Below are 16,190 nucleotides of genomic sequence, written 5' to 3'. Positions count from 1 at the left end.
ACGCAGGATGTATTTTCATTGTTACAAATTGAACATAATTAAAGCATAGTGATTAATCATAAAAACAATATGTAATTATATATGTGTTTTCTGATAAGTCTTAGGCGACCCCTGTGAAAGGGTCATTCGACCCCCAAAGGGGTTGCAACCCACAGGTTGAGAACCGCTGATCTAGAAAAAAGATGAGGCATTCTTTTTGGAGCAAGGAACCAGCTCATGGGTTGGCTGGTGGATCTAAGATGGCTTCACCCATATATCTGGGATCTTGGCAGCGATCTGTGAAAGGGTAGGACTTCTCTTTGTCACCATTCAGCAGTCTAGCCTGAGCTTCTTTCTTTACAACACAGCTGGGTTCCAAGAGGGCAAGTGCTTATCAAGCCTCTACTTGCCTCATGCTTGCTTAATGCTCTATTTGCCAAAGCAAGTCATACACTAAACCCAGAGTCATTTTGGGAGGGGATTACACAGGTGTTTGAGTACCAGGAGGTGTGGTTCCTTGGAGGTCATCAGTATAACCATCTTCTACAGTTACAGTATAACCGTCCTCTATGTTGAGTCCATTGGGGAGAGGAAGAGTATATCTTCAAGAGATTACAGTATGTATGGTCAGGGATATTTAAGATACAAAGTCTTGGGAAATAAAATAGCAACACAGGATTTAAATCCTATATAATAAAATCATAGTATGCAAATTGTCCCCTCGACTGGGAGTTTGTCCAAGAGTTTGAGAAGGGGGTGGGCGGCCAGGGGAGGGGAGTCCCCGGCTGGCAGCCAGCAGCTGCTAGGGACTCTACCAGTGCACAAATTTTGTGCACTAGGCCTCTAGTCCTATATAATAAAAGCCTAATATAATAAGTGTCAGACCGTTAGTTTGACCATTCAACTGTTTGCTATGACGCGCACTGACCACCAGCGGGCAGATGCTCTGACCGGTAGGTTAGCTTGCTTCTGGGGTCCGGCCGATCGGGACTGAGCAAGACGGGCTAGACACACCCTGGAGCCCTCCCATGGTCCTCCCCGGCCCCGATGGGATCCCTCGGCCTGGCCTGCCCCCCTTCTCGCAATCTGGGACCTCTTGGGGGATGTCAGAGAGTTGGTTTCGGTCCGATCCCTACAGGTCAGGCCGAGGGACCCTACGAACCTATGCACCGGGCCTCTACTATCTTAATAAGAATATACTGACAAATTAATGCTTCTTTTCCCACAATACTAGCTGTCCTAATAATAATGTCATTAAAAAATCTAGTTCAGTTCTCTCAAACCAATCAAAGAAAGCTATTTGAAAAACTTGCACCCAATCTTCACAAGTACACGGAATGTCCTCTTTATTTCTTTATCTCAGAGCTGGTAGTGAAAAAAAAACACACAACTATCCAGAATTTTCAGTCAAGTGCTAAATGACCACTTAGGCATACAAATAAAAAGAAAATGTAAATACATTAGTATATCTGGGGGCAGAAAAGACAAAGGATATTTGAAAAAGGACTTGGCTGTTCTGTGTACACTAGAAATAAAATGGGTACTCAATTACTTGGAATGCCAAAGAAATTAACAACCAACACCCACTCAGGCCTTTAAAATATGTGAAGGCTTTTGTGACCAACATAACTACCATTGTGAATCATATATCTTTTCAATGACTATTAAATACCGAAGCAATTATGCGGTTTTATTAATATGAGATATCTGAACAAATAAACTAGATTAAATATGATTTTTCATTTCATGTATGGAACACAGTGTAAAAGTAGCACTTTATGAAACATTTAGCATAATGAAGCAATATCTGCAGTAGGCTAAAAGTATGGTGATAGCCCAATCATAGGATCTTTCTTAAGAAAGTTAATGTTTAAAGGACTTATAATAATCCTAAAAAACACTTTAGGATTTAATTAAATTCACATTTAGGTTATAAAAACAATAGATATGTAAAGGAAAGCCAAAAGAATTAGCTATGAAAAAGTTAAGCTACAAGTAAAATAATATTTATTCCTGCTATTTTAGAACATTTATGTCTTTGTTTCACATTTGTAGTTCCTCAGTACCAAATCTCTTACTCATAATTTTGCATGATTGGGAATTCTTCTATTAGATAAGATGAAGATGTGAAGAGATCGGGGAGATAGTGTCAACCAAAAACTGTCTAGAAATGACAATCAAGCAACCAAATTTCTAAACGGAGACTGATCCAGTATAGGGGAAAAGGATGTTTTGAATCTATTTTTAAAAAATGAGTTATTTTAAGCAAACAGCATAAACAATTTTAAAATATACCCATAATCATTTCAATCATCAAAAAATTTTAAAAATAAAGATATAGATAATCAGAATTTCTGCTTCCATTAATGGCGACCTAGGTACTTCAGACCAACCCTTTCACTGAGTATCCAGTTGGATTAAATATTTTAAAAATCTCTTTTAAAACTTCAAAGAGGTTTAAAAAAAACTTAGACCTATTTTAACCTGAGAGCATTTACTGGTCCACAAAAGAAACAGCTATGGGACTAAACTACAGTTTGGGCAACCTGGCAGTGCCATGAGGACAAAAGTTAATGACCTTAAAGGAGGGGATTTCAACTAGTACCCCTGCATTAAGCAGGGCCCCAGAGGAATATATCCTCATGGCAAGGGCCAACCAGAAATAAACCCGCCTTCATGAAGGCTTGCATCACCCACAAAATCCAGGGAACTCAAGCCTTAAAATGCAGTGATGTGGCCCCAGAATGACCAGAGTAAATGAACGTTCTCTTTGATGAGGTACACTCACCTGAAATATCAAATCAGCTCACAAAGTTAAGCAGGCACACAAGTAAACAGAACTATCTTGTAAATAGAAATCAGCCCCCAAAGATTTGAAATACTGAAATTAACAAAGACTATAAAACATGCTTACTCTGTTTACAGGAATAAAAGTGTTAGAAGTATCTACAGTGAGAAGAAAACTATAAAAAGATATTGTTGATTTGAAAAATAGCTAAATAGGACCTTTACAAGTAAAAAATACTATGACCAAAATTAAGAATTCAATGCATAGGTCTATCAGCATTTTCAACACTGTTGAAAAGAAAATTAGTGAACTGGAAGACAGGTCTGAAGAAAATACCCAGAATGCAACACAGAGAGACAATAATAAAAATAAAGGAGAGTAGCCCAGCTGGAGTGGCTCAGTGATTGAGCACTAACCTATGAACCAGGGGGTCATGGTTCAATTCCTGGTTAGGGCACATTGCCCAGATTGTGGGCTCAGTCCCCGTGGGAGTGGGGGGAGTGTGCAGGAGGCAGTTAATCGATGATTCTCTCTCATCATTGATGTTTCTATCTTTCCCTCTCCCTTCCTCTCTGAAATCAAAAAAAATGTGTATATATATTGTATGTATATATATGTGTATATATATTGTGTGTGTATGAATGTATATATATATATATATATATATGTATATATATATATATATATATATATATATATATAGTAGAGTAGAAGCATGGAAGTTACAGTGAAAAGATCTACCAAATATTTAATTGGAATCCCAGAGGGAGAGGGAAGAAGAAATATCTCAATAGATAATGGCTAAGAATATTCCAAAACTGATGAAAAATACCATGCCAAAATTCAAGAAATGCCAACAAACTCCACGCACAATAAATAAAACCTACTCTTAGTTTACAGTAAAACTGCAGGACAAAAAGAAAGACATTAAAAGTAGTTTAAAAAAATCTAGACAACCTTCAAAAGACTGAAAAAGTTAAGCTGATAGTTGAGTTCTCAAAAACAATAATGAAGCTAGAATGCAGTTGCAAAGGGCTGTCCATCTAGAACAGTGGTTCTCAATCTGTGGGTCGCGACCCCTTTGGGGGTCGAACGACCCTTTCACAGGGGTCGCCTAAGACCATCGGAAAACACATATATAATTACATATTGTTTTTGTGATTAATCACTATGTTTTAATTATGTTCAATTTGTAACAATAAAATTGGGGGTCACCATTAAAGGGTCACGGCATTAGGAAGGTTGAGAACCACTGATCTAGAATGTTTTACCAGTGAAAATACCTTTACTGGTAAAAATACAAGTAAAGGCAAAATAAAGACATTTTTAGACTAAAACTTAAGAGTTTGACACAAGAAGATACTACTGGAAGTTATCAAGGATTTACTTAAGGCAGAAGAAAAATGATCCCAGACAGAAGTATAAGATTTAGAAAAGAATACAGAGGGAAAAAAGTGGAGGAAATATGGGTAAATTTAAACAAAGGTAGTATAACATAGTAATACTAATGTCCTGTTGGAATGAAAACAAAAAACAGAATTACAATACACAGGATGCCATAAAAGTTGCTTTAAGATTTCTTATATAATATAGGGCAGTAAAAATATTACCATTAAACTTTTCTAAGTTAGGGATATCAGTCATGATTTCTAGGATAATCATTAAATAAACAAAAACAGTCTACTTTCTAAATCTGTTGAGGAATAGAATGTAAAAAATATTCAATCAATCCAAAAGAAGCTCTTATTTTAAAAAAGGGGGGTAATAAAGCATTTTACTAATTTATTAAGAGATTGCATAACTATATGAACCATGACAAGTCTACCAACCAAACCTTTTTTGGTTAGGTCAAAAAAAATTTTTTTTAAATTTTTATTGTTGAAAGTATTACATATGTCCCCCTCCTCCCTCCCCCATTGACCTCCTATAGCCCGCCCCCCCTCCCCCCCCCCCCAGGCCTTCACCACCTTACTGTCCCGTGTCCATGGGTTATGCATATATGCATCCAAGTTCTTTGATCTCTTCCCACCTATGCATCCTCGCCCACCTTCCCTTTGAGGTTCGACAGTCTGTTCCATGCTTCTATGTCTATGGATCTATTTTGTTCAAGTTTTAAAGGAAATGTTTAAGGTTAAAGCATTTGCAACCAAGAAAATACTTTTTAATAAAAATTCTGATTACTAAACTTCCTGTTGCAGACAGTTTAAGAATTAGTTTGGTATTCCCTTTTAAGCTACTGCCAAAGATATATTTCCATTCACAAGTCTAGATTAGGCATATAAATGCTTACAAATGTAGACCAGAAGATTAACAAGTAAGTACCTTGTAGCCCATCTTCTATTTCCTCTTCATCTTCACTAGAGGAAGCTAAATAGGCTTGAAAATCCATGTCCAAAAGCTCTTCCTTTTTAAACTTCCTGTTGAGTGTTGTAATTCTTTCATGATCAGTCTCATCCCAAGTGATCTCCACCTTTCACCAATGAAAAAGAAAAACAAGTAAAAATGAAAATGTCAGCCACTCAAACTTGTTAAAGAATATTTATCATTGCCCTGGACAGGGAGCTAAATTGGTTAGAACATTGTCCCAATATGCCAAGATTGCAGGGTCAAACCCTGGTCAGGGCACATACAAAAAGCAACCAATGAGTGCAAAAATAGGTCGGACAATAAATTGATGTTTCTCTCTCTCCTTCTCTCTCTCCCCCTTTTTTTCTCTCTCAAATCAATAACAATAAAACAGAGAGAATATTTACCATTAACTTATTACAGGTAGCAAGTTCATTACAGGAACTCATCCATAACATGATGGACCTGGTGACTGATTCCTGTCCTCTATGCAACTCCCATTCCCAGATGGGGTCGTAATGGTTTTATCTGCATCACAGGATGGGTTCTACATCATTGTTTTCTTTCCTCAGACTAATCTCCCCAGATCAGGACAACAAAATGGGCACCAATTAACCAAGGAATCTGATTCTTATAATAGCTGGCACTGCCTTGGTTCTAACTAGTCACAAGATTCAGAATTATCCCTATTCTGATAATTAAGCTTGAGCTGATGACCACAAAACTACTGCTGGAACTGGAACAGATATAGATAATACAGCCAGACCCTAGTAACTCCAGACTGGCTGACTGGACAGGCTTGCTCTGGTCACATTTTAGTCTTAAAATAACATGACTCTATACTTTATGTGACTTAATTTTTAGTCTTCACTTATTCATAATGGTGGGGTTTTACTAATCAAGGCCACACAGTGTCCACCACAGCATGCATGACATGCACCTGACAGATACAGAAGCTCCTCTCTCTGCTACCAGCCTGTTCTCAGAAGAGCATGGTGGTTTGTCACAAGAAACGCAGTGGGAAGCCTATATGCCTACTGTGGGGTCCAGCTGTGGATAGAAAGTTAATGGAGGGAAGAGAATAGAGAAGGTATGTAGCAAAACAATAAACTAATTCAACAGGAATCATTTGGCTGTGTGTTATTAAGCATTAATGTGACATCTAGTAGTCCCGAATTATTCTTCTTCAATTATTTTTTACAGTTTTGGATCATATTTTCAGAAAAAATGTGTTTCTATTTTAAATTTCCACTAGTCTTCTTTTAACTAGAATTTGAGGTAATCTTTACACTACCTTCTTCCCACTATTCCCTAGGATATTAATAACTGACATATTACTTATTAAAGAATCTAGTTGACTAAGAGTGTGTGGGAAAGAGAGAAGAAAAAAAAAGAAACATTTGCAGGTAATTGACTTGGGCTTAAAAGCATAACAAAAGTATGTAAATAGGTTCAGACAGTTGTGGTAGATAAAGATGCAAATACACTTTTGGTCTCATTTCTATTTATACTTGTGCATTAAAAGTTTGAATACTGTCCATTTCTAAAGATGCTACGGTAAACAGTACATGAAGTCTTTTCTTAAAACAATAGAGTCCAGCTACACATTTTTAAAAGTTAAAAAATACCGTTGATGTTCCCATTGCAGCAGATGTGAAATATTTTGGTTTATATGCTGTTAAATCCACTTCTAAGGCTACGTCCTTGGGCTCATCATCAAAAGTAATATCATCTGGTATAAACCTAAGAAACAAAGAGAAAATAAATGTATTTAAACATATGCTACAGTAATAAACAACCAGAGTTTAGAATCTCTTCTAATTAGTTGTAGTTTATACATACATACCATATAAAAGTTTCTACAGAACACACATGTAGATGAGGCAAACAAAGTTAGAAATAACCTTGGCACAAAACTTCTGAAATTCATAAGCTATAAATCTGTAATTCTATTAAATTTAAGTGAACTCTGTGTAGGTAGAAATCCTGCATTGGGAGTCAGCTAATATGAGTCAGGTGCAAACACACATGGGTCCCTCATGTTTCAAAAAGAACTAGACTCCTGAAAGCACAGTCATTGGCTTGCTACATAATATTTTGAAGATCAAATAGAATTATTAATGGTTAAATGTTCTGAATATAAAGTATCATATACAGGAGGTGTCATTGAAAATAAGGAAAAGCTTAAAGTTAATTCTTCAAGACTAAAAAATCCTAACAATCTTATCTTGCAATTTTTTCTACAAGTAGATAGCTGTTAAGTAAATAATCGTTACACAATTCTTAGGCATCAGGCTAAGGAATTGGGAGCGCGGGGGAAGTAGAGTTAAATAATCCATGGTTACAGTATTTAGCTTTTGTAATTTATATAGATTCTAATTCCACAAGAAAAGCATAAAAATAATTTTGGTGGGTGAGGAGTGGATAATTGAGGTTCATTATGTCTACATAACATCCTTCTCCAGCTATACTTTTGCACACACTTAGAAGAAAAACAAACAGATTTGTTTTTGAGACTAATATACTTAACTGTTACTAATATGCATGCTTTTATATTTTGGAGCAGATGAAAGAGTTTTCCCTAGATAACAGGATTGCAGCAGAAAACTATTTTCTTTTACATATGACAAAATAAAACAGTGAATGTAAAGATGAAATTAAAAAAGCGAATGGTCATTGATTTGACTTTCTAGGCACTGCCAGAGCTTATTCTAACACTGCATAGAAATGCCCCCAAAAGGAAACAGAACAACCCTGAAAAGAACATGTTAACATTAATTATGATACCCAGAGTTTGACATTCTAACAAATGTTTGGTAACTACTATTTAAACATTCAAAACAAGCACCTCCTATTGAAATTGTTAACATAGAAGGAAATAGCTTGCCTCATGAGATATGCCCTTCTTGCTATATATTTAAGCATGCTAAAATCTTACCCCAAATACCAATTACAAATTTTTTATTTTATTTTTCTACCAGTTGGAATGCCTTTAAAGCAGTGGTCACCAATCGGTGGTCCGCGGACCACTGGCGGTCCATGAGGTCCGAAAGGTTGGTGACCGCTGCTTTAAAGTCATAGTGACTAAGAACTGATGAATTTTCCCCCTAAAATACTTAATTTGAGAACAAAGCCTCTAACAAACTTGGATACAAAAAAATAGTTTCTATTGAAAAGTGTCATAGTAGAATGGTTTACTAGGTTCCAAAGACTAGGATGACAAAATGGTACAGTAGTTCAGCTTCCCATTTCCTAAGAACTGACAATCACAACCACCTAAGGTTTTTCACCTCTGGTCAGTGAAGCCTGAGCACATGGTGAAAATAATGCCCAAGTCTAAAGACAATGCCAGCAATTCCATCCACTCTTTCACTGAGCAGCACTTAGAGCAGTGTTATTAAATAGAATTTTCTGTGATGATGGCAATGTTCTGTATCTAAGCAAATAAATTTTAAGTTGAAAAGAAATGTTTTTTTCTCAGTCCCCCACTACCACAAATTATGCAACTGAGTTTCTCAGGCATTTGGGGAAATCGCAGGGGTCAGCACATCCAGAATGCAATGGATAAACCTTGCCTTGGAAAACCACCTTCATAATGATGCTATCTCCCCTGCCAGGTAAGTATTTAAACTTTTTAAAAAATCTTTACCTATTTTTTCCATTGATCTTTAGAAAAGAGAGTGTGGAAGGGAGGGAGGACTGGATGGGGTGAAGGGGAGAGGAGGGAGGATGGGGGGGGAAAGAGAAACAGTGATGTGAGACAGACACATCAACTGGTTGGGCTCCCACACACACCCCAACCAGGGTTGGGAACAGAACCTGCAACTGAGCTATGCGCCCTAGACTGGAAATCGAACCCATGCCCCTTTGGTCCTCATGCTGATGCTCTAACTACTGAGCGAAACTGGCCAGGGCAGTATTTTTATAATTTTAATTAAATAAATTTAAATAGCCAGACGTGATTAGTGGCTACTGTACTGATAACACAGATTTAGAAGTACCAGTTTATTAGCAAACTCCTTTGCCCCCGACTTCAATGCTATTTTATTTTTTTTTCAACGCTTCTTAAAAGTAATTTATCTGGCTCCTAATTCTAAAACACAGTTGCAAAGAAATGTCACTATATATAACCCATAATCCTAAAAACATAGCCAACATATTTGAAAGGATACAAATGTGGGGTGGCTCATACAAAATACTTTAGCATTTTCTCATTCCAGTTTCTTTTTTTATAAAATATATAACATATTTTTATTGATTTCAGAGAGGAATGGAGAGGGAGAGAGAGATAGAAACATCAATGATGACAGAGAATCATTGATCGATTGCCTCCTGCATGTTCCCCATGGGGCTCGGGTCTGCAACCTGGACATATGCCTTGACAGGGACCCAAACTGTGCCCTACTGGTTCATAGGTTAATGCTCAACCACTGAACAACACCGGCCGAGTGTAGTTTTCTTTCTTAAGAGTGAAGTTCCACAGGACAGAGTTCTTCCAAAAGAAAAAATTTCTCTTTTAGAATATGAAATAGCCAAGCTGGTGTGGCGCAGTGGTTGAGCATCAACCTATGAACCAGGAGGTCATGGTTCAATTCCTGGTCAGGGCACATGCCCAGTTGCAGGCTTGATCCCCAGTGGGAGCAGTACAGGAGGCAGCCAATAAATGATTCTCTCTCATCATTGATGTTTCTATCTCTCTCTCCCTTCCCCTTCTTCTCTGAAATCAATAAAAACATATTTTTTTAAAAAAAAGAATATGGCCCTAGCCGGTTTGGCTCAGTGGATAGAGTGTTGGCCTGTGGACTGAAGGGTCCTGGGTTCGATTCCAGTCAAGGGCACATGCCTGGGTTGTGGGCTTGATCCCCAGTAGGGGGTGTGCAGGAGGCAGCCAGTCAGTGATTCTCTCTCATCATTGATATTTCTCTCTCTCCCTCTCCCTTTCTCTCTGAAACCAATAAAAAACATATATTAAAAAAATGAGTATGAAACAATACAGAGCACTACCAGTTCTAATATTTTATTTCTTATAATCACATTTACCACAAGATTGAATTGATAAGAGACACTCAAGATTACCTCAGATCTACAAAGGAACAACTACTTTCAAATTCCAGGCCATCACAATCCTCATAAAGTTTAGCGGCTGTTTCAGGAGAATCACATTCTACTACTGCATAACAGTATTTTAGTCGTTTGAATTGATAATCTCTCAATTTTTCTCTAGAGGTCCTAAAAAGGGAAAAACTCATTAAGCTTACTTATACAGGAACACAAATACCTATTTACATTTAAGAAATAAATGCAATTGTTTCAAGAAAAATATATTACAACCTTCATACCAATCTTTTCTTCCTCCATGACTTTGCCTTTATGAACATTAAACACTTAAGTTCAATTTATTATTCTGACAAGGTACAAACTAGGTATTTTGTTTGGAATTTGGTATCTAGAAAAGGAAAGTATAAGAATTATAAGTGCTTACCTGTTATTTTAGTTTTAGAAGTTAATTATTTTGTTTGTTTTGGTACCTCAAAACCCCTTCTCAAATAAAACTGATGGACAAGCACTGTATTATAAAATATACTAGGAAAGCATTAGTTCTATTTATAAAGAGCGACTCCATCTGCTCTCTTCTGCCACCAATAATATAGTATTTAACCACCAATTTTATTAAGTGCACACATAGCTCCACCTAGTGGTTTAAAAACTATGTTAATTTTTTCCATATTACATTAACGTGCCAAAGTTGTTATCAATCTTTTATTTTTGTATTTAATACTCAAGTTAGAAAAATTACATAGCTTGAAGGCAAATAGTTTCAATGCCACTTATGTGGAAAGATACATCCCAGAAAAAGCAATAATTATTTTAATGAATACAGAAACAGAAATACACACACAAAATATTGTTATAATAGTATGCCACTTCTGACAGACTTTAATCTGCTTTGCAAGTTGTTTTAACTATAAATGGCATGTATAAACTTTAGTCCTAACTTTTAGTGACCAGAATTCTGAATTAGTAGCATGAACTTATAAGGTTTAGTTTTATTATCTACTAGAGGAGCGGTTCTTAACCTGTGGGTCGCGACCCCTTTGGCGGTCAAACGACCCTTTTACAGGGGTTGCCTGAGACCATCCTGCATATCAAATATTTACATTATGATTCATAACAGTAGCAACATTACAGTTATGAAGTAGCAACGAAAATAATTTTATGGTTGGGTCACAACATGAGGAACTGTATTAAAGGGCCAGAAGGTTGAGAACCACTGTTCTAGAGGCTTGGTACACGAAAATTTGTGCACTGGGGGTGGGGGGGGTGTCCCTCAGCCTGGCCTGCCCCCTCTCACAGTCCGGGAGCCCTCAGGGGATGTCCTACTGCGGCTTAGGGTCACATGTGCTGGGGCTCACAGCTGCCTGAGCCCATGGCTGCCTGAGCCCACGGCTTCTGTGAGCCCTGGGCCTCGCAGCCGCTGTGGCTTTGTCCGGATGGAAGTCTGAAAGACGTTCGCCCTAATTAGCATATTACCCTTTTATTAGTATAGATAGTAATTTAATACCAGTCCTTTTCAGGGGCATCTTCAGGAATACTTAATAACTCGACTGGTCCTTGAACTTGCTCTTCCTTCATCCTCTCTTTTCCAAACTCCGAAAAATATATCTAAATATAGAAAAAATAAAATCAATGCAATTTATACTTTCCTTTTCTTTCAACATCCAGAACTATCTAGGTCAGTAACTCTAATTTACAATTGGACTCAATGAAAACAACAAGGTTGACTCACTTCCAAACCCACTATAGGAAGCTAAAGCATCCTGAAGAATCTCCTTAAAAATGATCATTTTGGCTAGAGAGTAACTGATGTGGGACTTGAGAACAAAAATAGACTATCTCCTCTAGTTAGAAATTGGGACAAGATGGTTCAGGGCTCCAAGGGAAAAATTTAAAAAAACCAAAAACAAGATTCTAAAGGAACTCAATGTAAACATACACATGAAAAATGACTGGATTAACTAGCTTACATAAAATATACAAAAAATGATTAAAGAAATATCCTCTATAATAAAAGCCTAATATGCAAATTGTCCCCTCAGGCAGTTGTTCGACCAGGAGACGTGGAGTTCGACCGCTCACTATGATGTGCGTTGACCACCAAGGGGAAGCGTGGAACATGGAGGGCGTCAGTGATGCAGCGTTGGCAGCGGGCAGCAGTAGAGGCACTGCTGGCCCTGATGGGCCCTGGCGAGAGCGGGACTGTGGCGGGCTGATAAAGCAGGTGAGCGGGTGGTGCCAGAACAAGGCGGGTGCGAGCGGGGACCTGATTGCCGCGCCGATGGCGACCAGAGGTGGCAGCGGGGGGTAAGGGGGGTCCAGCCCCAACCTATCGCCCCACAGACGGCGACTAGTGGCAGTGGTGGGGGGCAGGGCCGCCACCCAGCTCCCAGGCACTGAGGGAACAGGGCAGGGGGCCCAGCCCCAATCAGTTGCCCTGCAGGCGGGATGGTGGAGCAGGTGAGGGGGCGGCGCTAGGCCAAGGTGGGGTGCCAGGCGGGGCTGCGGGGCTGCAAGGCTGGGGGCGCGAGCTGAAGCCCATTCTCCACAGGCCACTCCAAGTGATCCCACCTGTGCACGAATTCATGCACCAGGCCTCTCGTATAAAACATAATGGAAAAAAAACAATTTTGTACTACCTACCTTATCTCTAAGTCACATAATTTATTCAATGCTTTTTTTTTTTTTTAAAGACATTCCTTTTAATAGAAAGGCACTCTTACATGACAGTTTTATCACGTACATTAGATATATACGTATGGTCTTGGTATAAGAAAAAGGATTCATCTTCACTAGAATTTGGTATTTTTATATTTTGACTACTTTTGAGTCAAGAAATAAAACTGTATGTATGCGGGGATGGTAGGAGGGGATGGAATGGGGCTGGAGGAGGTTAATGGGGGAAAAAAGAGGACCTATATAATACTTTCAACAATAAAGATTATAAAAAGAAAACAGAACTATCAATTTGCATTGTCTTGACACTACTAGGCTTAACATACATTTAACTAATACATATTTTTTTGAATTGTGTGATATATCCAATTTATCAACTGGGCATGATTTTTCCTTACTACTTTGAGTTGCATATAATAGGATCTGATGTAGAATTTAAAAATATATATGTAATCACATCTGTTGATTCTTTTTGTGTGTGTTTTTCTCCTTTTCTAAGTGTAGAAATTTCTACTATCAATCTCCTAAAACTCAAGATTTAACAAAAACACAATTCTATTTCTGTGGTTTGGTTTTTAATTTTTTTTCCTTTACTATATCTGGAGTTTATTTGGGGCTCTCATAAGGTGGGGATCTGAACTAAGTTCTCTATACAAAGACTTGTCCCAATGACATGATCTACCTCATCATTTAAACTCTTTTTACCTAAACTATTCCATTTATTTGTCCCTTTTTTTTTTTTTTTACCCAAACCTGTTAATTCCCATAGCATTATAAAATGTATAGAAATTATAACTGGTAGGGTCCTTTTATATTGGTATGATTTCTCAAAAATTTATTAGTCATCCTTACTTGTTTATTCTTTTATATGATACTGGTATCCTTTTTCTTAACTTTCTTTTGAAATGAGATTTTGATCAAAACTACACTAAAACTGTAGAACTAACATCTTAAATAATTAAGTATAACAATTATTTAGAGCTGCTTCAGGCACTGTACTACTCAGTGTGAGATCCTTTTCATTCGATCCCTAAAACTACACTAGAAAATAGTATTGTTGTATCTACTTGTCAGATGAGAAAACACATCTGAGAGATTAATAAAATGCCCAAGGTCACATAGCATTTTTCAGAATCAAGATGTGAACTAAAAAGCAACAAACAAACGAAAAGATTTGAACACAGATCTGTGGCACTGCAAAGCGTGGATTCTTAATCATAATGCTGGCTCTCTAAAAATATGGTATCTCAAAATTTAGGTTTTTCAGTTTATCCAGTGTTATAGTTTATTTCATATAGGTCATGTGCTTAAGGCAATTCTCAAGGATTTTGTATGTTTCTGATGCTAAAGTAGATTTTTTCTTAATTGGTTAATGCTGGTAATAAACAATGCTATTTATTTCTAAAATATTTATCTTATACCCCACCGCTTTACTGAGCTTATGATAACGTCTCTAATGATTTGTTTGGGTTTTTTAATTATATACAATCACATAAACCATCAATAGTAACAATTTTACCTCTCTTTCTAACTTTTATTATACCTGCTATATCAGTTTCATGCCTAACTGTATTAAATAACTTCCAAATAAATTATTTCCTTTAAAAGGAAAACTATGATTTAAAAAAATGAGAATGAACTTAAACATTTAGAAATATTTACTTCAAAATAAAATCAATTCTCACCTTTACAGAAAATATAACACCTCCTTTAGGTTTAAATGAATTGAAGAGAGCCAGCAAATCTTTTGCCTTTAATCTATCCCAGTCCATGTTGCAAACTGCCAATCGACGTGTAATCTAAGAAATAAAAAAAGAGAACTTCAGCTCACACAACAGTAAAACTGCAACAGATAAACATTTCCTTTAACTTGACAGTTCTTGAATAAGAACATGATAATGATCTGTTTTTTTCACTACCAAATTTGCTATTTTGCCACTCATGCATAAACAAGGTAGTTGAGTATGGTACCCTGTAGCATTTCTAATAGATGCAATGGGATCTGAAATCAAATTATTTTTCTAAAAATTTCATGTAATTTTAATGTAGAACTTCCTTATTTGCTTAGACAGACACTAAGAGGTTTTCATCAGAATCGTAGTTATTATTTAGCAATAAAGCGATTCCCATTTAATTTAATGACATCAGTCCCACCATCCATAAAAGCTACTTGTATGGTGTTCTTCACAAATTATCTTATTTATTCAAAACATTACCTCATCACTCCGAGGAGCATCTTTATCTAGTTCTCTCCAAGCATGCTCAAAACCAGATTCCTCTGGAAGTAAATCTTCCATATCTTCTTCATCTTCAGAACTAGTTTCTATATTTCCTTTACCTCTTGCAAGATCAGGGCCACTGTCACTTTCATCATCATCCTCACTATCATCATTTTCATCCTCATCCTCCTCATTTTCATCACTGTTATCATCATCAGCTGAAGCTCTACCAATGCCTGTAATCCCATCTTCAGATTCTTCATCACTTCCTATTTCACTAGTGCTTTCTAAATCTTCCTCCAGAACATCTTTATCAAACATTTTTTTACCCGGTAAGTTTTCATAACCATCACTGTGTCTTGCCACTGAGAGTGGAACCACTGCAAAAAGATTAAAGGAGGGAGAAATTAAGAAAATATAAACGTGGAATTAAATTGAATCCAAGTTATTTCAACCTCAAATCCCGTAAAAAATATAATTTCTATAAAAGAGACTACAGGAAAATACAAATTCAGGAAAATTCATGCTTAACCAGGTTATTTAATAGAAATCTTAACATTAAGATTATTAATAATAATAATATGGCCGAAACCGGTTTGGCTCGGTGGATAGAACGTCGGCCTGCGGACTGAAAGGTCCCGGGTTCGATTCCGGTCAAGGGCATGTACCTTGGTTGCGGGCACATCCCCAGTGGGAGATGTGCAGGAGGCAGCTGGTCGATGTTTCTCTCTCATCGATGTTTCTAACTCTCTATCTCTCTCCCTTCCTCTCTGTAAAAAATCAATAAAATATATTAAAAAAAAAATAATAATAATAATATGGTATCTCAAAATTAAGGTTTTTCAAATTTATCCAGTGTTACAGTTTACTTCATATAGGTCATATGTTTAAGGCAACTCCCAAGGACTTTGTGTTTCTGATGCTAATAAAAATATGATATTTTCCTTAAAAATGTATACATATACTTTGAATAATTATAACGACAGTGTTTATTAAAATAAATTTCACTTTCAAAATTGAGCTATCAGCTGTTAAGGCAGTGGTTCTCAACCTTCTGGCCCTTTAAATACAGTTCCTCATGTTGTGACCTAACCATAAAATTATTTTCGTTGCTACTTCCTAACTGT

General features: G+C 36.9%; 1 protein-coding gene and 1 non-coding gene across 3 annotated transcripts in view; both read right to left on the bottom strand.

Moving 5' to 3' along the window:
• Nucleotides 1-16,190, bottom strand: part of ESF1 (ESF1 nucleolar pre-rRNA processing protein homolog) — a 69,387-nt gene that overhangs the window by 46,872 nt on the left and 6,325 nt on the right. For both annotated transcript variants that reach the window (XM_070419893.1, XM_070419894.1), the window contains 6 exons: nucleotides 15,061-15,443; nucleotides 14,530-14,643; nucleotides 11,676-11,776; nucleotides 10,190-10,342; nucleotides 6,742-6,856; nucleotides 5,090-5,237 (listed from right to left, as the gene is read on the bottom strand). In XM_070419893.1, coding sequence (XP_070275994.1) covers nucleotides 5,090-5,237; nucleotides 6,742-6,856; nucleotides 10,190-10,342; nucleotides 11,676-11,776; nucleotides 14,530-14,643; nucleotides 15,061-15,443 — 1,014 coding nt within the window. The remainder of the gene's footprint in view (nucleotides 1-5,089; nucleotides 5,238-6,741; nucleotides 6,857-10,189; nucleotides 10,343-11,675; nucleotides 11,777-14,529; nucleotides 14,644-15,060; nucleotides 15,444-16,190) is intronic.
• On the bottom strand, nucleotides 8,573-8,738 carry LOC139014801 (U1 spliceosomal RNA). Its single transcript, XR_011472347.1, has one exon. It is a non-coding gene; the product is annotated as a U1 spliceosomal RNA (small nuclear RNA).

Source organism: Myotis yumanensis, unplaced genomic scaffold (assembly GCF_028538775.1).
Source record: "Myotis yumanensis isolate MYYU_CA2020_CCGP unplaced genomic scaffold, mMyoYum1.0.hap1 SCAF_7, whole genome shotgun sequence".
NCBI lineage: Eukaryota > Metazoa > Chordata > Mammalia > Chiroptera > Vespertilionidae > Myotis > Myotis yumanensis.
This window is presented reverse-complemented; position numbering and strand designations above follow the sequence as displayed.